The sequence below is a fragment of the Phaseolus vulgaris genome, chromosome 11 (assembly GCF_000499845.2).
Source record: "Phaseolus vulgaris cultivar G19833 chromosome 11, P. vulgaris v2.0, whole genome shotgun sequence".
Classification (NCBI taxonomy): Eukaryota; Viridiplantae; Streptophyta; class Magnoliopsida; order Fabales; family Fabaceae; genus Phaseolus; species Phaseolus vulgaris.
Window position 1 is genome coordinate 5450441 of NC_023749.2, and position 23103 is coordinate 5473543.

The 23103-nt window shown below is 31.6% G+C and overlaps 4 protein-coding genes across 6 annotated transcripts; 1 reads left to right on the plus strand and 3 right to left on the minus strand.

The window, feature by feature from the left end:
- Window positions 1–276: 276 nt before the first annotated feature.
- LOC137823938 (pentatricopeptide repeat-containing protein At4g01570) lies at window positions 277–3092 on the minus strand. Of its 2 annotated transcripts, XM_068629305.1 has the most exons (2): window positions 1807–2967; window positions 277–1659 (listed from the first exon to the last, which is right to left on the minus strand). In XM_068629305.1, the coding sequence occupies exons 1-2, from the start codon at window positions 2851–2853 to the stop codon at window positions 550–552; spliced, it is 2157 nt and encodes a 718-aa protein (XP_068485406.1). In that variant the 5' UTR covers window positions 2854–2967; the 3' UTR covers window positions 277–549. The 2 variants fall into 2 exon arrangements, with proteins under 2 accessions (XP_068485406.1, XP_068485399.1); XM_068629298.1 differs by having other exon boundaries at window positions 277–3092.
- A 760-nt stretch (window positions 3093–3852) lies between these two features.
- LOC137831253 (ras-related protein Rab11C) lies at window positions 3853–6209 on the plus strand. Its single transcript, XM_068638853.1, has 3 exons — window positions 3853–4345; window positions 4507–4699; window positions 5519–6209. Exons 2-3 carry the CDS (start codon window positions 4535–4537, stop codon window positions 6002–6004), a joined length of 651 nt encoding a protein of 216 aa, XP_068494954.1. The 5' UTR covers window positions 3853–4345; window positions 4507–4534; the 3' UTR covers window positions 6005–6209.
- Window positions 6210–10777: 4568 nt separating this feature from the next.
- LOC137807169 (metal tolerance protein B-like) lies at window positions 10778–12573 on the minus strand. Of its 2 annotated transcripts, none has more exons than XM_068607685.1 (2): window positions 12433–12573; window positions 10778–12013 (listed from the first exon to the last, which is right to left on the minus strand). In XM_068607685.1, exon 2 carries the CDS (start codon window positions 11981–11983, stop codon window positions 10814–10816), a length of 1170 nt encoding a protein of 389 aa, XP_068463786.1. In that variant the 5' UTR covers window positions 11984–12013; window positions 12433–12573; the 3' UTR covers window positions 10778–10813. The 2 variants fall into 2 exon arrangements, with proteins under 2 accessions (XP_068463786.1, XP_068463863.1); XM_068607762.1 differs by having other exon boundaries at window positions 12356–12531.
- Window positions 12574–13363: 790 nt separating this feature from the next.
- On the minus strand, window positions 13364–15125 carry LOC137807357 (tropinone reductase homolog At5g06060-like). The gene is made up of 5 exons (XM_068608004.1): window positions 14937–15125; window positions 14446–14653; window positions 14099–14315; window positions 13906–14012; window positions 13364–13669 (listed from the first exon to the last, which is right to left on the minus strand). Exons 1-5 carry the CDS (start codon window positions 15023–15025, stop codon window positions 13493–13495), a joined length of 798 nt encoding a protein of 265 aa, XP_068464105.1. The 5' UTR covers window positions 15026–15125; the 3' UTR covers window positions 13364–13492.
- Window positions 15126–23103: the final 7978 nt, after the last annotated feature.

A 23103-nucleotide genomic window follows, 5' to 3' on the forward strand; every position in this document is an offset into this window, starting at 1 on the left:
AAGTTGTAGCTAAGGAATATGGAGACCCTAAGCCAGAATATTTAGTGTCTTAACCTCTTTTCTTTGTCACCGCTCTTTTCTAACCTAATGTTTGCCTTATCATGATTTGTATGTTTAGTTAATTAAAATGGTTTAAATGCCTTAGTAATATTATCAGGATTTGCCTATTGAATGATCTTAAAAGGCTCATATAAATCTCTTCTTCTAGCTCGGCTGGTGACCTACCAGGTATGGAGTTCAGGCCTAAACCATGACACTGCACTATCTTAAAGAAAATTCTTTCAAGTATAAAGCGTTTTAAAACATTGAATCAGAACGAAACTGTTACAAGGACATAAATTTTGGTTACTTGGGTCTAAAACATAAGATATTTGCCAGCTAAGGAGCCAAGACAATACAGTAAAATTGATAGTACACCACCTGTGATCACAGGAACATTTACAGATCACAGCACAATCAGATAATGCAAACACTAAATTACAAATTCCAATTTCATATACTGCCAGAATTTCATCCCATCTCCAGCACTTAAGTTACAACTGTGCCTTCTCAAGAAGGATCATCTTTTTCACTCAAAATCGATGCCCTTTGGAATCTCAATTTATCAATTTCCCTCCCTAGATAATCTAAAGTAGTATCTGTAACATGGTTAGGGGTGCATCCAGCATCCAGCATCATTTTCAAGAACTTATAAGCATCCTTCAATAACCCAGCCTTACTGTGAACTTCAATCAATGTATTGTAAGTGACAACATCAGGATTTATCCCACTACTCCTCATTTGCTCAAAGAGCTTATTCACCTCTTTGATTCGGCCTGCCTTTCCCAGAGCATTGATGAGAGTGTTATACATAACTATGTCAAGATAACCTCCCTGCTTCAGTAGCGTATCAAGAACAGCACTAGCTAGATCAGCTCGTCCCATCTTTCCTAAACCTTGAATTATCATATTGTATGTGGCTATATCAGCAGGACAAATTTGTTCTCCCATTTCAGTCAGAACAGCCCAAGCCTCAGTGAAATAGCCCTTTTTGACAAAGGAACTCATGATAGAATTATAAGAATAACTCACAGGACTCACACCTGCATCACTGAAAATCTCAAACAATTTGCAAGCCAAGCTCAACTTTCCCTTGGCCAAAAATATAGACAAGAAAGTATTCACCATATCAACATCAAAAGAATCCGGTCCTTTTTCTTGGACTCTTTGACCACGAGAAGGAGTAAACAGCTGGGAAGAATAGCCAGTGGAGCACATTTGATTGGCCAATTTATCCATGTGCGGCGATGATGACCACTCGTCAATCCCATCGCAAGAAGTTTCCTCGCCGTCATTAATGTTGGTGGTATCCTGGGCACGGGTCATGAAGCTCACGATGTCACTAAAATCTCCTTTGGAAGGGAACATAGGTGAGTAATCCTTTTTCTTGCCAGGAGGGTTCTTCATAGAAGCTTCCATTCCAGCTTTCCACTTTAGAACGGAAACTACCAAATCACCTTCCCTGATATACTTCATAAGCCGGTCCGTCCAATCCCAGCGACCGTGCCTATGAATGCTAATCAGCAGCGATGTTATGGTGACAAGGTCAACAGTAAAACCTCTACTTTCCATTTCTTCCACCAATTGCAGCGCCTCCTCCAGTTGACCCTCCTTACAAAGCTGCAACACAACAATGCTGTAAGTAATCCCATCCACAAATTGGCCCTTCTTCTTGAGATCACAAAACATAGTATAAGCAGCTTCCGCCCTGCCATTCCTAAGCAACCCATGAATGAGAATATTATAAGTCCAGCAAGAAGGTCTCACCCCTTCTTGAACCATTTTCTCAAACAGCTGGCAGGCTTCAACAACCTTGGTCGCCTTAAAATGTCCATCCAGCAGAGAATTATAAACAAGCGTATCCGGACGGAACCCATGGCTCTGCATGTGGTTAAAAACCCTTGTAGCATCACCCATCCTAAAAGTTCCGCAACAGGCATGAATTAGGTTTGTGTAGGTGAAGCGATCAGGTTGGTGAACTGAGGCATTGAGCTCCTCCCACACAACAAGCGCATCATCCACCTTGCCAAGCCTGCAAAGCGCAGTGATGAGACTGTTGTAGGTGCACAAATCAGGGGAAACCAACCCCTTACCATCGTCTTTCATCTCCTTGAAAAGCGCGAAGCAAGAAGCCAAATCACCCCAACAACCAAACGCGTGAATACACACATTGTAACCCCACGTATCAAACGAAAACCCTTTCTTCTCCCTCAATTTTGTAAACACTTGCTTAAACTCCACCCTCATATCTGCTTTTCTCAGAGCAACCAACAATTGGTTGCAAGCGATGGACTTCGAATCGACCGTGTCGAGGAGCTTGAAGAAGATGGATAACGCGAGAGAGAGTTGGTTTTTTGTGAGTAAAGCAGCGATGAGGGAGTTGTAGATTGTGGTGGCATCGAGCTGAAGGTGCTGCACGTAATCTAGTAATTGAAAAGCTAAATTGAAGTTCGAGGAGAAAATGAAGGAGTGGAGTAGGAGGTTGAGGGAGTGGGGATCGAGAACGACGCCATCTTCCGTCATGGAGTGGAGGAGGGAAGGGACATCGGAGAAGAAGCCGGCGCCGGTGAGGGAGCGGAGGACGAGGGAGTAGGCGGCCGGGGAAGGGTTGTGGTGGGAGCGAGACCATTCGAAGAAACGAAGCTTTTGCGAAGGGTGAATCGACTGGTTTGAAAGGATTTTCAGAATAAGGGGTTGGGTGAGTCCGAGAGCGACGGCGCGTGGGAGATTGAGCGTTGCAGCGTGAGAGTGGGATAGCGTGTTGGTGATAGAAGCCGCCACCAACACCTCTCCCAGCTGTTTCCATTGCCGCATTACAGTCTCAACGTTAGTCGAATTGAAACTCTAGATTCCGTTTCAAAATCAATGCGTCACCGTTTCGGTGCGTTAAGCCTCGGGCCCACCGATCCAACTAACTATATGGATATGGACTAGGCCCGGTTTTCTGTTACGGGTACTGGACACTGGTCAAACACTGCATTAACACTTATCGTAAAAATAAATAAATAGAAACTTTAATAACTCTCATTTTCATCCCTTCATTCTTCTACAACTGCTTTGGAATCATTTGGTCTGGTCCAGTGGTAGAGTAAATAACAATAAATTTATATTTTGACAAACTGTGTTTGATTTATTCAACAATTGAATAAGTTTATCAATATTTTATACTACCAACAAACTATAATACTATATACACTTATGTCATGACAGATATCTCCATGTAAGTTGACATTAAAAAATAAGAAAAAATTCGAAGTTTAATTTTCGTGGACAACTACTACTTAGAATAATTTTATGGCAGAAATAAAGGATTATTTTAATCTATTCAACCTCACATTAAATTTACTTTTTATTTTAAAAAAATCATATATTTAAATTATATAATTCGGAGTAAAAATAATGTACTTAGTTATCTACTTTATCGTGTCTACAGACCTTAAACTTAACATACAGAGGCACATATCATTTTTGCAATGCTTAAACACTGACACAGGAGCATATGTTAGGTACGTACGCGTGAGCAAGTATATACAAAGTACATACCATGTCTGTACAAGTATATACATATGTACGTGTTTATGTATATCTACTTTAAATACTTTGATAATGTAAATTGTTTGAAAATCATCATTAAACCTTGTGTAAAATAATATAGTGAATATATATATATATATATATATATATATATATATATATATATATAGATGCAACACAACATGCATTTTTACTAGTAACAATGATGCTATTAAATTTAAAAATTATATTTAAAATTAAAGTTATGTATATTTAAGAAGGTTGTGATTGGTTAGAAGAGGAGAAGAGAGGAAGAGCAGAGAAGAATGAAGAAGGAGAGGAGAGGAAGAAAGAGGGACACCCTGTCCTTAACGCAGAACACCCCACCCTCCACCAGCCAGCCTGCCACACCCTACACCTTCATCACACGGACTTTGTCTTTCTCTCATTCTTCAACTCCATAAATTATATTATAATTTAATAATAATAATTAAACCTTACATATATATATATACATATATTATTATTATTATTTTTTCCCTTAAAAAATGAACTTATTTATTTGCGTTGGCATTGCTTTCTCACTTGTAGACATCTCTGTTTTCTCGCGTTGGCCAATTCGGCCACTCTCCTTCTCCATCTCCACCAAAATCCCCTGCGGTTCCTCCGGTTATCCGAACCGCTCCGGTTTGCCACCTCTCTCTCCCTCTCTGAAGTTTCCTACTTCGCTTAGTTAACAACTAAGCACACTTCACTAAACGCATTTCGTTTACCAAATCGTCGCCGTTTCGCGGTGAGTTCTTTTTCTTTCCGATTCAGTTCGTAGATAGATCCGTTTCGTCGTTTGGAGAACGTATGTTTGTGCGCGTGTGGCCACGCGCCGCTGTGCTCTCCTAACGGTTAGGTTTTGGATCTGGATGAATAATCTTTGGTGTTTGCTGTTGGATCTGGCAGGTTTGAGAGATCGGAGGGGAGAGGAGCCATGACGCATCGAGTGGACCACGAGTATGACTATCTGTTCAAGATCGTTTTGATCGGAGACTCAGGTGTTGGCAAATCCAACATCCTTTCAAGGTTCACTCGAAACGAGTTCTGCTTGGAGTCCAAATCCACTATCGGAGTCGAGTTCGCCACCAGGACTCTTCAGGTAGTTCTGCTTCCTTTTCCTTTGCTGATTTTCCGTAATGAACACGTGTGCTTTTCCTGATTGATTGTATGCTTTTAGGATTTCTGGATTTTTTTCTTATTATTTTTTACTTTCTTCTTGGATTTCTGCCAGTTATTTGCATATATATGTATTCCAGTATAGTCGTTTTTTTAACCTTTGCTTTGAAGGATTGATTGATTAGCTTATTTATATCTTAGATCCTTTTCTGAGGAAATAAATAGTAAGGTTTTAAGTTGCGCTCGCGGCTTTGCTGTGATCTTGATGTTTCATGAATTTGCGGACAAAAACCCTGATGTTGTGATCAAAATTGCAATGGCAGAGTGTTTTCAAAACCCTTGTGAATATAATGTTTTGGAGGAATGATTTTAGCTTGCGGTGTTATGATCAAGTGGAAGAGGACTTTGATTTGTATTTAATGTAATATAATAATAAAAGAGTTGTTGGTCAAAAATTGATGAAGAAATTATTTTTGAACTTAGGACTAATATTATTATATGGTGAATGTCGTGGAAATTTTTCTGGTTATTTATGTTTGAAGGTTTTCTTAATTGGATGGATGGTTGTCAATTGGATGAACAAGGTTTTAAATTGCAGTCGAGACTGTATTTTTGTCATGATCTTTTGATGTTGCTGAAAATTACAAACGCAATACTATTGCAATGCCCGTTGCATTTGGAAACTCATGAAACCTCAATCTTGCTGTCTTAATCACGATTGCTGAAGGTTTTTTTTGAAAACCTTGATTATGAAGTCTTGTTTGTATCGCTGCATTACTAATGGCTTTTTCTTTGTGTACAGGTAGAGGGGAAGACTGTGAAAGCACAGATCTGGGACACAGCAGGTCAGGAGCGGTACCGTGCCATTACCAGTGCTTATTATAGAGGAGCTGTAGGTGCTTTACTTGTATATGACATAACTAAGAGACAAACCTTTGACAATGTCCAAAGGTGGTTGCGTGAGCTGAGGGACCATGCGGATTCTAATATAGTTATCATGATGGCTGGAAATAAATCTGATTTGAGCCATCTAAGAGCGGTTTACGAGGACGATGGTCAAAACTTGGCGGAGAGGGAAGGTCTGTCGTTTCTTGAGACATCTGCACTGGAGGCAACCAACATTGAGAAGGCATTCCAAACCATTTTGACAGAGATTTATCATATTGTTAGCAAAAAGGCACTCGCAGCTCAGGAAGCAGGTGTTGGTACCACACTTCCTGGTCAAGGTACCACCATCAATGTTGGGGATGCATCTGGGAATACAAAGAGAGGCTGCTGCTCCACTTAGTGTGACATTTGAGGGAAAAGCGTTGGTAGCAGATAGTATTTTTCCCTCCAATTCTGTTTTGCCCCTTTCTCTTTTTTTTATCTTTTTTAATTTTTTTTCTTTCTGGGTGAGAGAGACACATGTAGAGTACATTTACTCCATTGAGTTGCAAAAACGAAGTCTGTGAAATTTATAAAACAATAGTCTTGCTAGTTTCTTTGGATTATCTATTCTGTGATATGATAGTTTCTCGTGAGTTAATGTAATATTGGAGCGGCGAACAGAAATTGATGATATAGTGTGATGGTTAATAGTAGTCTAACATTTCATAGGGGTCATGTAAGATTATACGTAACTTCTGGTTTTTGTCGATACATTGTTACAAGGCTAAATTGTGACCTGCTTGACAGAGCATATGATAATCTCTCTTGCAATCTCTTCTTTTAGGACGGAAGCCTGCTCTTTCGCTGATTCCGGAGGTAAAATCAAGCACCTCGTTTGCATTACAAGCAACTTTTTTGTCATTATCAAACTGAATACAACACCAGATTGCTTTCGATAACGTCAGTCTGAAGTGTTTTTATTTTTTTCTAATGAAAAACTAAAGTTTCACATTGGTAACTCACGTTGTAAAGGTTGGTGTGGGAAATTGGCATGCATTACTAAGATAAAAATTTAATTTTGATTAGGGAATAACATCTTGTAATAATTAAATGGGCAGTATGACCTTAAAACATCTACATTATTGCAAATTTAGGGACACTTGAGGTTCGTGTACAGCGCGAGCAGTTTGGTTGTGTATTCTGTTTGACAAACTGCAGTGTTGGGTACAGCAATACAAAATTTACTACAAAATTTTATGTTCAGTACATTGTTTGTGTTTACACTATAATTTGACCTTAATACAACTGTTTTGTTATTTTATTTCAAATTTTCACATTCTAATCTTCATATTAATATATTAGTTAGCGGATGAGTGAATATAAGGGTTAAGAATAATGCACTTACATAAGACAATTCATTCATGTAAAAAAAAAAAATCTTAAATTCTTGTAACAGTCTAATTTCTTGCAAAATACGTAGTTGGACAAAAAAAAGATCAGCATATTAGTGGTTTTTACAAAAAAGATATCAGCATACGTAGTTGAACAAAACACGTAGTTGGAATATTAGTAACACTGAGATTTCATGGACACTCCTCTAATTTTTTTAACTCGTAATAAGTTTATATATAATAATATTTTATGACTCCACTCAAAAAATGTGTTTGTCCCCCTCGCGATAAATGTTGCCTTGTGATATATATTTGATGTGTATAACTTTATGTAACAAATACAACTTGGATAATTAAAAAAATAAGAAAATTAGAGGGATAAAAGAGAGACAATTGCTAGTGTAATGAAGGAAGGGCATGATAATTGATCTTAATGATAAGAACATGAGAAAATGTGTTATAATTCACACAATTAACATTTTATTGGTTAGTGTTCTTGCAAAAAGGGGTCGAGGACTCTTGTTCAAGCTAACAACACAATCTTCACAGGTTGATCTAGACTGGGCTTTCGGCTTCTCCTATCTAGGTTGAGCTCTTGGCTTCTCTTCTCACGGTTGGACTTTCGGCTTCTCTTCTCATGGTTGGGCTCTCCAAGTTGGGCTTTCGGCTTCTCTTCTCACGGTTGGGTGTGTGTACCTACAAGGCGGTCCAATGCCAAAATCAGAAATAGTTTATGTATTCATCAGATAAAATTCACTTTTACTTACCTCTTGGATTGATCATCTATTTATAAGGTTTCTTATTGGGCTTATACCTTATTTGGGTCTTTCTTTCTGCACCACTTATTATTTTAAACACACCCATTAATTTGGGCTTTTACTAATTTGAATCTTGCTACGGTGATTATATATATATATATATATATTATTCTTTATATATATAGTTTTCGTTATAACTTCTCGATGTATTTTTTCGGTTATACCTCTCAGTCTTAATAGTACTGTTAAGATCTAATATAAATTATGTCGGGGAATGATTGATTGGAATATTTATGAATCTTCTTTTATTCGTAGCTTTCTTGTTTCCACAGTTATGTAATTTTTATGTGTTTGCTATTATTCTAGTAACTTACATTTTAATATAAGAAATTCACCATTTTCATAGTATTATTTATAGAGATTAAATATGGTTTTCTCTGTCTATAGTTGAAATTATTTGACTCTCTTTAGGGGTTTATAGTTCATTGATAGGAGGTTATGCTGGTTTTAGAAAAACATTGGCTACAATCTTGCTCAATTTCATTAGAAGGATATTCAAAAAGATATTAAGAAGTTTGCGTAGACTTACTTTGTTGGTCAATAGGCAAAAGTTACCATCCTTCTTGTTGGGCTAGTACAACCATTACCAATTCCTGAGGATTTGAGAAGATTTAGAAATGGATTTCATTACTAGTCTTCTCGCTTCTAATGATTTCATTATGATACTTGTGGTTATTGATAAGCTATCAAAGTATGTTCATTTTTCTGCTTTAAAAATTGACTATGCCAACAAACTAGTAGCAAAGGTTTTCATGAAAATTGTGGTGAGACTACATGGGATACTTAACATTATCATATATGATAGGGATAGGGTGTGTACTAGCCAATTTTAACTGTTCAAATTAAGTGACACTTCTTTGAACATGAGCACTGCATGCAACCAAGATCGCATATAAAGCCTTGAATACGTGTTTATAAATGTACGTAAGATGCTTTACTTATAATTCTCCAAAAGGCTGGACAAAGTTGTTGCCTTGGACAAAGTATTGGGTTAACACTTCTTATCATCATAGCACTGACATGACTCCAATTAAGATTGTCTATGGGACAAAGACCATTCTATTCTGGTCAAAGACAAAGTCGTTGCCTTGGACAAAGTATTGGGTTAACACTTCTTATCATCATAGCATTGAGATGACTCCAATTAAGATTGTCTATGGGACAAAGACCATCTATTCTGGTCAAGTAAACTTTTAATCGTAGTGATCTTACTTCAGTTCAAGAATACTTACACAGTGTTTGGATCTGGGATGGTACTCTTGTCGACGACGGATGTTGAGTGCTACCTCTGTTTGGTTCCATAGTTGCATATAGGTGAGGGAGGAGATTGTAAGAAAGTGAAGGGGCTAGTGGTTCATGTGAGGAATGAAGAGAAATGAGAGAGTATTGAAGGGAAAACACATCATACATGAGAAGTTACCATGCTACCATTCATTTTATTCATTTGATTTTTCACACATGCAACGCCAAACCACAACTATCATGCACCGTTTACGCATGCAATGAAAAGAAAAGAAACTTAACAAATGTTGAAAAGAAAAGGAAAATATTGGAGTTGAAGACCAATGTCATGGTTTTGGTGAAATTGAAACCCTACAAACAACGTTAGTTGCTCTTAGGAAGAATACAAAACTTAATTTGAGCTATTTTGGTCCCTTTCTCGTAATTGAAAGGATTGGACATGTTGCTTATAAATTTGTTTTACCAGAAACTAGTAGATTTCATGAAGTATTTCATTGTTCTTATTTGAAGTCTTGTAAAGGGGTCACTCTCAACCATATGTTCCATTACCTATCACTAAAACCTTTAACTTATTTGCAACCTATCACTCAACATGTTTCTATATTGCAATCTCGAGTCATATTGAGAGGATAACAACAAATTCCAACAGATGTGGTTCAATGGAAGGTTTAGATGCATATAATGCAACTTGGGAAGATCACTTAGATTTACAAGAGGCTTATCGAAATCTCAACTTCAAAGACAAGGTTGATATTAATGGAGGAGGAATTTTAACAAAAGCAACTTAAACAATTTAAAGAATGAGGAAACAAGAGGAATAAAGAAGCAATTGCAGGCAAGGAAGGACACATGGCATTTAATCCCAATGATAAGGATGTGAGGAAAGACATGAGAATCCACATAACTAACTCTACAATAGAGGATTTTGATTGGCCTAGGATCTAATATATATTCTATCGGTTAAGAAGAGAGAAGACATGAATGGAATGATTTTGAATTCCTCCCTTGATTGTTCTGTTACAGATTTCCTTTTATGACAATTTTTCAATTTCTCTATGCTTGCTATTGTCCTAATAGCTCATGTTCCATTGTAAGAAATTCATCATTTCCGTAAGATTGTTTTGATCATTGTTTATGTTAAACTTGTAACCATTACACTTTTCACAACATACTTAATTACCAATGACTAGTACATCTCCCTCCTATTGATATTCCATGCTCAAAACCATTCTCATGCTTACCCAACTAGTGTTTGAACCTTTCACTAAGTTGACCAGTCCACCCGAGGAAGGCTAGTCTGGCCCCAACTTGACATCAGGCAAGCAAATCCTCATCTCTCGGTGGTGCAGCTTTAAATGCATGATGGTGATTTCTTCATATTCATCCACATCAGTGTTATGGTGTTTGTTTTTGCTGTAAAGAGAATAGGGAAAGAAAGGGTAGAATGAGAGATTTGAGGAACAGATTGATGAGTTCATCCACTCTTCACAACTGGTATAAAGAAGAGGGATATTAATGAGAGGAAAAAATAATTGACAATTATTTAATTTTGGATGATGTTGAGCTTAATAGTCTTTTGATTAACAAAATTTGAACTTGTCCTATGCTTAGCAATTTTAAATCAAACATGAAACATTTTTTGTGCTGTCTTAATCTTTTAGCATATCAAATTCACTCTTAAGTCAAGATATAAAAGAATAAATCCCATTTTTTGAATTTTTATGACGATGCATCAGCCAATTATTCATTAGTAAAGGAAAGGAAAACAATTTAGCATTATTCAATTTGTATGGTAACATGCTGTATTTGATATGTTTTTTCACAGTAATGTTTAATAGCGCCTAGTAAATCAATGGAACTTATGCCAGGCTCAGCCACTACATGGCAAGAAAGAACAAGTTTTCCAACAGTTATAGCCCAAACGTGCAAGTCATGAACATCCCGTACTCCCTTGATATTTCTAATGCCACTTCCCAACTTGCTAATATCTATCTCACTTGGTGTCCTTTCCATGAGAATGCCATAAATATTCCTAAGCATGGGCAGAGTAGTACTTAAAGATAAAACAGAGAATATAAGAGTGCACACAAGGTCAACTATAAACCACTTAGGTTCAGCCCATATTATGGCTCCAGCAATCATCACTCCAACAGATTGAATCATATCAGCCATGACATGCAAATACGCCCCCTGAAGATTTATGTTCAAGACATTAGTATTTCTGTGACTAGTTGAAACCAGGGTAACATTCTCCTCATCACTTATTATAGATAGCTCCTTATCCCCATCATCATGATCTGTCTGGCATTGATGATGACCATGACCATGACTATGATGATCATGATGACTATGACCATGACCATGATGGCCATGACCATGATCATGACCAATCCATGCAACCATGATAAAGTTAAGAACAAACCCAAGTGTTGCAATTGCAAGCATGAGCTTTCCATTCACACTGGTATTTTGTACAAGAATTCTACCAATTGTTTCATATATCAAATAACCAGCTATCAACCAAATTAACTGCACAGATATAAGAGCCCCCAAAACCTCGAGACGACTGTATCCGAAAGATTGATGTGGTGTTGCCTCCCAACCTGAAGCCCACACTGCAAAGAGAGAGATAGAGAATCCTGTAATATCAGAAAGCAAGTGTGCTGCATCACTGATGACAGCTAGGCTGTGAGCTTTTATTCCACCAACAAGTTCCACAACCATGACAATAGCATAGAAAACAATAAGTCCAGAAAGCTTCTTTGCCGACTTTGAAGACTCGTTTGATGTCACAACACTATTTTCATGTCCAGAAAAAGGACAGCCAGAACTGCAAGATAACTCTGCCTTCATACGAAGAACATCAAGTGTTTCAGAGGCAATGGGACTATCAATTTCCTGCATTATCCTCTCTTCCCCCACAATAGGGGCTTTCCCGTTTTCCATTTGCTCCAGCAATCTGGGTACTTATAAACCCTAAACAAAACAAGAAAACCATTTAGAAAAAGTCATCCCCAAGGCTCAGTCTATTGTTAGATTGCCAACACCAACATCAGGAGGAGCATTCAAAATTACATTCCTATGTAGAAACAGCCACAATTAGATAAATTGTACATTTTTATACCATTTCAAACTGAAGCAATAAGATAAAAATGACATATTTGCGGGTCAACGATGAATTAGACTACTTCAATTTCAAGTGTGCAACCAAAATAAAATAAACACAGATGGCATAAATCCACAAACGCCAATTACATAATGAGAGGAATGAGTATTTTGACACCTGAAAAATTTGCGTTAATCTGAAACTTGAATTACCTTAGAAGACAACACTCTGAGACATGGAAGCTAAGAAAATGTGATTTTGCAGAAAAGAAGAGGAGGGAAAACCTTACCAGTAGAAGTGAAGCGGTGGAGGAACCGAGGAAATTGATTTGAAATTGAGAATGGTCTCAGGAATCGAGGGCTTAGGTTTGCAATAGCCGGCAACAACCAATTGCAAAACCAAGCAGGCATCTTTCTTATGTAGATTTCCTCCCGCACAAAATTATGACCAAACTATACCACTACCATTCGATAACTTCTTTTATTTTCTAAAATAATTTCTACGTTTTTAATTTAATTGCTTCACCCAGAAAATGCTATTTACTTTTATTTATTTACCAATTTAAAGCTAATCAATAATTTGGATTTCTCGTTTCTTATAATATAAAAAAAAAATCTGTTTTAGGAAAAAAAAAGTGCTTTACTTCCCTATCTTGAATTTTAAGATGATATAATGTCTTTTATTTTGAATTGTAAGAAAATTTTAGTTTTAATACAAGTGTACCAAACTATGAAGCTCAAACACTCCTTTTAAATGGTGTGTCGGTGTTCGATGACACTCGTATAACACCTTTAGGACACGTATATATATGAAGTGTCCAATTCAAAAAGTATTTGTTAGATTTCTAACAATTTTAATACGATTTTAACATAATTTTAAAAATAAAAAACACATTAATTTTCTAAAAAATCAAATTTTATTGTAGAAATTGTTATTATGATTATAAAAACAAGAAACAAATCATAATGAACCGGTCATGAAAAACATCTTTCTATTTCAAAAAATAATTTTGAACATATTTGTGCACATAAATTTTTTATTGTCAATTTATATAATTCATAATTATATAATATATACATTCGTGTCCCCCTGTTCTACATTTTAAAAATTTGATGTATTTTGGTGTTCGTGTAATATTAGTGTGTACGTGTCCTCTATTAGTATATGTGTGATACCAACGTTTTCTATTGATAGTTTCACGCAACCAGAAGACATATAGATTGAACCAAGGGACTTCCCCCTATTTATTCTTAGTAACAATAAAATAAAACTAAAGGGACTTCCCTCTATTTATTCTTAGTAACAATAATATAAAACTACTAATACGAGTGCTTGCTTCTAAGGAAGGTTTACCCAAGGGCGTTCACAATGAAGCCACCATCAACATAAATGGTTTGTCCTGTAATGTAAGAAGCTGCAGGCAAGCACAGAAATGCCACCAACGAAGACACCTCCTCTGCCTCTCCAAGGCGTCCAAGAGCGGTTCTTGAAATGAAACTATTCAGAACTTTTGCATCTTTGAAGACCTGCAAGAAAACAATGATAAGATATCTAGGAAAGGAGTTATAAAAATGACTTAAAAAAATGGAGAATTTTGAAATTACATTGGCGAAACCAATGTTGTTCATTTTCCTTTCTGAATATGTTGTGTCGTATGAAATTTAGTCAAAATCACATGTCAAAGTTTCTGATATGATAAAAAGTGTGTTCCTGCTTCTTTTCACAGAATAATGCAAGTCACTAACGATATGTAGAAAATTACCGTGTCTCCGAGAGGGGTTTTGATTGGTCCTGGTCCAACGCAGTTAGTCCTTATATTGTCTTTGGCCCACTCGCATGCCAGGTTTCTAGTCAGTTGGTTAATTGCTCCTGCATGCCAATTACATCAATGGAATTAGCATCTACTCCTTCTATAACTCTTCCCCTTCAAATGTAATGATGAAACAGTTAATTACCTTTTGTTGCACCATAAATGGATCCTATATTTACTGATACCTCACCAGCAACGGAGGATATAAAAACTATGCTTGCAGCCTCTGAAGCCTTTAGGAGAGGATGTGCAAGTTGGCTTATGTGATAAGCAGATTCAAGATTTGTGTTGATCAGAAATGAGAAATCTTCCTCCGTAAAATCCACGGTCTGTTTCTTTATGTTTGTTCCCACATTGTTTACCTAAACTCATACACAAAAATTAACGAAAGAGAATGTTATAGTCCTTCAAGTTGGATCCCAAATTAGTTCTCATTGTTGTCATAGTTAGCCAAGTTGAAGTAAGAAAAGGTGAAAAAAAAGATGGCATTACAAGGATATTGAGTTTTCCATTGAACTGAGAGGAGACTCTAGCTATGAGCTCTTGTCTGTTTACACGAGAGGCCACGTCACAGACCGAACCAGTTACTCTGTATCCTTTTGTGGTCCATTGGTTTAAGGAATCATTGAGTTCAGCTTCGTTTCGAGCACAAGTGTGTACAGTTGCACCCAGCTGAGCCAACTCCTCCACGATAGCATTTCTAGGATGAAGTACAGATAATATACATCAGAGAAATTAACAACAACAAACAATTCTCATGCAATATCTACTTATTTTGTACTTCTTCTTGTTACTAACGCTTATGGATACAAACATTATATTATTACAGATCAACACAAAAAAATGAAGCACTTTTTCCACTAGCTTTTGTTGTTCATTGATAGTTAACAAATTAATAGGTATTTTTCATTAGCAAGTTTCAAATATTCAGAAACAAAAAGTGAAATGAAAACTGTGGAGAAAGAAGAACATATGATAGTAACCCGATTCCTTTGGATCCACCAGTGACCAGAGCTGTCATCCCCTGCAGACACCACCTGCTACTTTTGCTACCACTGTTTGTCTCACCCATTGTTTTCTTTTTGATGAAGGAGATGATACGATGGATGAAACTTTAAAATATGTAATAATTGTTATTGCTACCTTCTAAAGGGCTTGTCTTTATAGTCATTATCATTCTCTCCATGCAGAAAGTTAAGAGTTAAAATGTAAGCCGAGAATACAAAGAAAATCAAAACAAAAATACAAAACAAAATATGTCAAAAAACTATTAAAAAAAAAGTGATGATATTTTGACACTGCTGCACCTTAAACCCATAATAAAATATTAATATTTATAATGACAGTGCTTCCTCTATTACCGACGTGGCACAACCACCTTCTATGCGTAACATGTGATTCTCCTCATACCTGCACTCTCAAAATTCCCTTCTTCTTCCTCTTCCTCTGTCTCTTTCACACACTCACAAACTTTTTCAAACATTTTCTACTGTCTAAACATGTGGTCTTTATCCCAAATTTTCTCTCTTTCAAAAAAATAAAAAATAATGATACATTGAGAACTATAATTTTTTATATAATTATATTACAACTTTCAGTATTATTATTTTAATATTTTTATATTATTTAATTATAAATTTATTGTTTATTATATATATATATATATATTTAAATTCATTATATAAAAAATTATATACAATTCCAAAAGTTTTAAAACTAAAATATTTTTCTCTTTATGATAAGATGACTAATGAAACTATTCTAAAAATGTACCGTCCCCTGCCTAATTTTTTGAGCAGCAAAGGTCTTGATTTATTATTTTCACACTAGCTAAAGGATAGAGAAAATATAATCAATGGTTGAGATTTTTCGAGGATATTTTTAGAAAGAAAAAAAATAAGAGGGAAAACTAAATATATTTTTCCATAAACTACATTAATTTTGCATAAATAAATTTATAGAAAAAATCCTTGGCTTTTGTAAAATGATAACTTTTAACTCATTTACAAGTTAATTGTAATTATAGATAACATTCATTTTCTTTTTCGTTTCTTTAAAATAATATTTGTAAAGAAGTTTATCTATTCAAATTAGTTTATGTATAAAATTAATTTAAATTTATTTCACTTTTCTTTATCTGTATAAGTATTCATAGAGTTGTTAATCTAAACCAAATTGTTAAGTGTATGTTTAACATAGTGTTATTACTTAACAAAAACATGAGGAAATCACTTTAGTGTTTTTACAGTGGAAGGATAAAAATTTATCAGTTTAATTAATTATTAGCTTCAAACACTTGTTTATACTTTACATTTTAGCTTTCATATTTAGAAATTTTATATTTTAGTGTATTTTTTCGCGTTATAATCTTTATAATTTCATTTTGTGAAAATTATGGACACAAATTAATCACTTAAGAGATATCCGGTTTTATCACTTAATTAATAAATATTTTTTTAAAATGATGCCCTATTATGTCATAATTAATTTACTACTTACTAAATAATTTTCCACATGAAATTAATGAATTCTAATTTCTATGAGAAAGATTCTTGATTAGTGAAGAAAAGATCACCCACGTCCGTGACAACAATTTAAGAACTGAAATGAACCGACAGCACTAAACCTAAAAAACCAAAACATGCCATTTGTAAAACCCTGTCTATGTTGCTTTCTCATCCAAATTTTTTATATCCAAAAAATGAAATAACATTAAAAATAAATATTTAAAGAATGTTTCAACTTTTATAATTTTTTTATTAATAAAAAATAAAATAAAACTAAAAATAAACATTTAAAATATTCCAACTCTTGTCATTAAATCGTTACACTTTTTATCCATCTCACATGAAAAACAGATTTTTCTAACGCGCATAATAAATCATGGCAAAATGGTTATCAAACATGTTGAAAGCCTCATAACATTCAACCCACTTGTATGTATGTCAACTAAAAATGCAGATACCAAAATCATACAAAACCCCGTCTCTTTCAATAAAGTTATTTTAATTAATTTTTACTATTTTTTTCCCATCTTCTTTTAGTTTAAACATATTTTCTTTGAATTCTGAAAGTTTTTATCCTAAAAGTAAAAAAAAAAAATAGTTAAGTTTTACTTACATTTTTTAATCAATGTGCAGAAATTATGATCATCATAAATATAAACTTAATTCTTATAGTAATACTTACATTGATTATTGTGCTGTAAATTTATAAAATCTAAAAAAAAAAAAACCTAGGTTGAAAATTGTAAAACAATACCAATCTAATAAAAACAGCTTATAATTTTATTTAATATTTAAATTATATTTTCACACAAAACAAGAATAAACTTGTTAATTAAAGGAGTGAGTCTCTTTATTAGTGAATCTTATATATTTCCTAAATACAAAATTTTAAGAAAAGAAAACACTGTTATAGTCTATGAGGCTGAAACACTTCTCTTAAATGACGTATCCATGTCGGACACACGTATCAGTGTCGACACTCGTAGGACACTTATTAGTGAAGTGTTTAATTCAAAAAATATTTGTTGAATTTTTGAAAATTTTAGCACGATTCTAACACAGTTTTAAAAGGTATAAATACAATAATTTTCTAAAAACTCAAATTTATTGTATAAATTTTTATTATGACTATAAAAATAAGGAACAAATTCTTTTGAACCCGTCATGAAAAATATCTTCATGCTCCCGAAAGAATCTCAAACATACTTTAGCACATAAATATTTATTTTCAATCTATACATAATACAAATGGAGAGAACTCTCAGGGTAAGTTTAAACATGTGTCCTCTCCACAAAATTTCAGAAAAAAAAAACATTTAATACCAAAAGTAGAAAAAATTCCACCTATCAACACAATATACCTGGACTAACCAAAACGTGCCACGTAGCACTTTTTAAAAGTAACTTTTTTCTCTCTCATTCTGATTCAATTCTCTTCTCTCTATCATATTTCGTTTTCTCCATTCTCTCTCTGAAACTCTCTTTTCTCTAAAACCCTAATGACAACCCTTCTGCTTCTCTCCTTTTCCTTTACTCATTTTCACCATTTTGACAACTATGTCACTCATACGGAACTTCTGAAGGGTTCACTGCTTCACAGTTGGCCCAAAAGCAATATCTTCATAATCGAGGATTAGGGTTTCGTTCTTCTCTCAACAAAGCTTAAATTGGGGTCTTTTTCCGCAAATGTGTTTGCAGAACAATTTGCAGAAGAATCATAAATCACAAAAAGGGTAATGTTTCTTCAAATTCAAATTTGATTTCAGATGAATTGTGACACCTTTTTTGGACTACATATAGCTCCTCTTATGGATTGATTTTGCACTCCATGAACGAGGTGATCTTTTATACCGTTTCTTCATCTCATTCTCACATTTCTACTATGTTTTTATACTTTTTTGTACTATTAAAGTTTCTTGCTTTTATCTTTTCGACTGATTCTCTTGATCTATTTTATGGTTTGTTTTTTACATTTTTTGTTCTCGGTTTCTTACATGTTTTCGTAACTGATGCAGTTTATAGATTTTGCTGATCAAAGTTTCTTGCTTTTATTTTCTTCTTTTTTCCGATTTTCTCCATCTCTTTTACCATTATTTCTTCTGTGTTTATCATTTTTTTGTTCTTTGTTTGTTACATTTTCGCTTTTTCTAGGGTTTTCTTATCAAAGTTTCTTGTTTTTTTTTTCTCAAGTGTTTTCTGATGCTGTTTTTTTATTTATTTTCTGATCAAGATTCTTTCATTTTGTACATCTCTTTTTTCTTAAGTGTTTTTTGTGTTTTCTATTGCAGTTTTTTTGTTTTTGTATTTTTGTTCAAGATTCTTGCTCATTCTAGACATCTCTTTTATCAAAGTTTCTTGCTTTTATTTTATTTTTTTATTTCTATTTATTTCTTGCTTTTGATATTTTAAATTCTTCATCTCATTTGTTCTTCTGTTCATGTCATACTTTTTTCAACCATTTCATTTGCAGGTTTCCAATCCAGTTTTGTGCTTTTGATTCAAGTTTGAAAAGGTTTAAGAGGTAATTGTGTTTTTGTATTATTAGCTTTCATTTTATTATTATTTTTATTATTATTATTATTTATTCTTTCATTTTTTGCAAAATTTACAATTCCAAGATCATTAATTATCTTTCTGATTCATATATTCTTTTTTTACTTCTACCGCACACTTATTTCCAATTCCAATATTATTATCATTACTCTTCAAATATTTAATTTTTCAGATTTTCGAAATTTACAATTCCAAGATCATTAATTACCTTTCTAATTCATATATTCTCATGACGTCTGAAGTAGATTTGACTGTCTGAAGTAGATTTTGACTTGACTGTGCAGACTTCATTCGCAATTCCAATATCATTATTAATACCATTCTTTTATTTTTTTTCTCTGATCTTTTACATTCTAACCATTCTCTTATTTTGGTGTGTTCTTCTACTATGTCAAACTACAACCACACATCATGTCTTCATAAAAGTGAAGTAAATTACAAAGTTCTCATAAGAGCACCTCCGAAGTCTTTGGTAAAATTCAGATATGGATGGAGAGAGTTCTGTCAAATTCATGCATTTCACAAAGGTGATAAGTTGATCTTTGACGCTGGGGTAATCCCTAATAATATTAGGGTATTGTTAGTGTTGTAATACTCAAGAATTTTGGTTTTTTTTTTAAATGTAATTTGGCAATATATTTTTGCTAAGACAATGTCTTCTTTTATTATTTTAAGTTTCGTTCTGTTTTGGTTTGAAGTTGTGTGTTTGGTTTTAATTTGGAAATAAAATTATAATATGAAATTATAATTTAAGGTTTACAATAAAATATAATGTAATAATTATTTTCTGATTCTTATACTATTTATACTCATAATATTAATTTTATCGAAGTATATAATTTAATAATAATTTTATAACATTTATATCTATACTTATGTATAAAAAAAATTATTGTAATTATTTTTAATATGTACAATACAATAATAATAAAATAGAAGTTCGTTCTAATTATAGAAATATTAGGGTCGCATTCATTTTTCATTAAATATTAAGTAATTATTTCATTAAATAAACACATTAAAAAATCAATTTTTGAATAGAATTAAAAAAATAATAAAATTAATTCGTGTATTATTTATTTTAGTTTAGGATTTAGGCTTTAAAAAATAAAAATAAAAATACACATATATGATAGTAGTAAAAAAAATAGAGATATAAAATAGTGATAAAAAAATATAGAAATACACATGTTAATAATCTATATTTTTAAAATACATGTACATAAATTATACTTATAATAATATGAAATTATAATTTAATGTTTACGTTAAAATAATGTAATAATTAATTTTTGATTCTAATAGTTGTTTAAGGTAATTACTTCTTCATTTTTCTTCTATTTCTGAAAGTACTGATAGTATAACCTTTTATGTATGCGTTTAGGATTTTGTCCATTGAAACAAATTTAATTACAATAGTCAACATTTGCTTCCTTTTATTTTTGATAGCGGAGGATTTTCTAAGATTTTTTGGACAATCGTATAATAATAAATAAAAGAAACAAATAAATTTTAAATTAAATGAATATTAAATATAAAGATAAATATTTAAAAGAAATAAATAAATATTAAATATCAAGATAAAAAATAAATTTAAATATAAATATTAAATTATTAAAATCAATTAGATTAAATATTAAATTAAATATGAAATATTAAATAAGCAGGGTATGAATGGATATTTGAATTAGAATTGATTGAAATGACTTGGTATGGGTAATATTTATGTGTATTATGTGTATAAGTGTGTATTGGTATTTAGAAAAAATTGTAAAATAAAGCTATAGCAATAGGTATAGATAAAATAATTACAGTGCAGTGTAAAATAAAAAATAACAATAGTAATAATAAAATAAAAATAAATTATTAACAATATTAATAATGATCATAATAAAAATAATAATCTCTTAGCACATACTATCTTAGACCATGTATAATAAATAAAATTTTAAATAAATAAAAAATTTAAGTTTTTCAAAATTTTAAATAAATACAAAATCTTAAATTACTTTATTTTTAATTTAAAAAATATTAAATGAGTAAAATTTATAAAATTTTCAAAATCTTAAATAAATATAAATCCATAATTTTTTAACATTCCTGCTTAAATAATAATCTAAAATAAATACAAAATCTAAATTTTACTTAAATAAGAATATGGAAAAAAAAAATTTCTAAATTATTCAAAATCTGAAATAAAAAAAATCTAAAAATTTATAATGTAATTCTTAAATAAAAATCAAAAATCAATAAAATTTCTAAATTATTCTAATTTTAACTAAATACATATCCTAAATTATTTAATGTCATTATTAACTAAAAATCTAAATTAATTAAAAAATCTAAATTAATTAAATTTCTAAGTTTTTCAAATTTTTAAATAAATAAAAATCCTAATTTATTTTATTCCCTACTTAAATAAAAATGTAAAATAAATATAAAATCTAAATGATTTAATGTTTTACTTAAATAAAAATCTGAAATAAAGTTCATAAAAAAGAAACCTACATTTTTATTCATTCAATTAAATTTAATGTATTTAATTTTACTTTTAAATTAATATTATTTATTTTACACTAACATTATAAGATTATATTGCAGGAAGTACTACAAGATATATTAAGCCCTCATATAAATGTACTGGACGTACTTGGTTGCTGAAAGACGAATATAATTTTATTATTTTTTAGGAACATTTAATTAAATAGTACATGGGACATTTGAAAATTATTGCAATCTTCACTAAAGAAAATTACTTCCGTTTACTTTGGTTTAGTTATGAAGTATAATAGTAATATTATTAATATGTCAACTATAGTAATATTTTTACTTGAGGTGTTAGTCTAGCTGAGATGTCAAGTAGAATAGTGATGTCTAACATAAAATCTTTTTATATAAAAATAATAATAATAGTAGTAAAATATTAATAATAGTAATAATAAAAATAATAATCTCTTACTACATACTATCCTACACAATCGTATAATAAATAAAAGAATTTTGCACAATCATATAATAATAAATAAAAGAAACAAATAAATTTTAAATTAAATAAATATTAAATATAAAGATAAAGATATAAAAGAAATAAATAAATATCAAGATATAAAGATAAATTTAAATATAAATATTAAAGAATTAAATAAATTAAATAATTAAAATCAATTAGATTAAATATTAAATTAAATATGAAATATTAAATAAGCAGGGTATGAATGGACATTTGAATTGAAATTGATTGAAATGACCATTGTTATTGTTATGGTTATGACGTGTATTGGTATGTGTAATGTTTATGTATATGAGTATATATGTGTATTGGTATTCAAAAAAATTGTAAATAAAGCTATAAGTATAGGATAGGTTAATTACAGTGCAGTGTAAAATAAAAAATAACAATAATAATAATAATAAATATATATTAATAATAGTAATAATAAAATAATAATCTGTTAATCCATATTGGCATAATTGTATAATAAATAAAATTTTAGATAAATAAAATTTATAAGTTTTTCAACATTTTAAATAAATAAAAATCTTAAATTACTTTTATTTTAATTTAAAAAATATTAAATAAATATAAATCCATAATTTTTTAACATTCCTACTTAAATAATAATCTAAAATAAATACCAAATCTAAATAATTTAATGTTCAACTTAAATGAAAATATAAAATAAATTAAATTTTTAAATTATTCAAAATCTGAAATAAAAAAATCTAAAAATTTATAATATCATTCTTAAATAAAAATCGAAAATCAATAAAATTCTTAAATAATTCAAATTTTAATATATTTGTTAAGGACAATGTTCTGCTTATTTTAATATTACAAGTTTTGTTTCATTTCCTTACATGTTATGTGTTTAATTTTATTTTATTTTTGAAGTTTATTTAATTTAAGCATATTAACAATATAGAAATTTAAATTCATCTCTAACATTGGAATATTGTCTAATTTAATTTTTTTATTTTTTTTATAAAAAATTTCATGTTAGACATCACTATGCTACTTGACATCTCAGCTAGACTTACACATCAGGTAACATATGGTCTAATTTAATTATAACATAAATATTTAACCTGA

What these genes read in the sequence shown, in the direction of transcription:
- LOC137823938 (XM_068629298.1), bottom strand. Translation starts at nt 2,853, where the DNA reads ATGCGGCAATGGAAACAGCTGGGAGAGGTGTTGGTGGCGGCTTCTATC.
- LOC137831253 (XM_068638853.1), top strand. Translation starts at nt 4,535, where the DNA reads ATGACGCATCGAGTGGACCACGAGTATGACTATCTGTTCAAGATCGTT. An exon ending in TCGCCACCAGGACTCTTCAG is followed by an intron (nt 4,700 to 5,518) that starts GTAGTTCTGCTT and finishes CTTTGTGTACAG; the next exon opens with GTAGAGGGGAAGACTGTGAA.
- LOC137807169 (XM_068607685.1), bottom strand. Translation starts at nt 11,983, where the DNA reads ATGGAAAACGGGAAAGCCCCTATTGTGGGGGAAGAGAGGATAATGCAG.
- LOC137807357 (XM_068608004.1), bottom strand. Translation starts at nt 15,025, where the DNA reads ATGGGTGAGACAAACAGTGGTAGCAAAAGTAGCAGGTGGTGTCTGCAG. An exon ending in GGTGGATCCAAAGGAATCGG is followed by an intron (nt 14,654 to 14,936) that starts GTTACTATCATA and finishes ACTTCATCCTAG; the next exon opens with AAATGCTATCGTGGAGGAGT. An exon ending in AAACCCCTCTCGGAGACACG is followed by an intron (nt 13,670 to 13,905) that starts GTAATTTTCTAC and finishes GTTTTCTTGCAG; the next exon opens with GTCTTCAAAGATGCAAAAGT.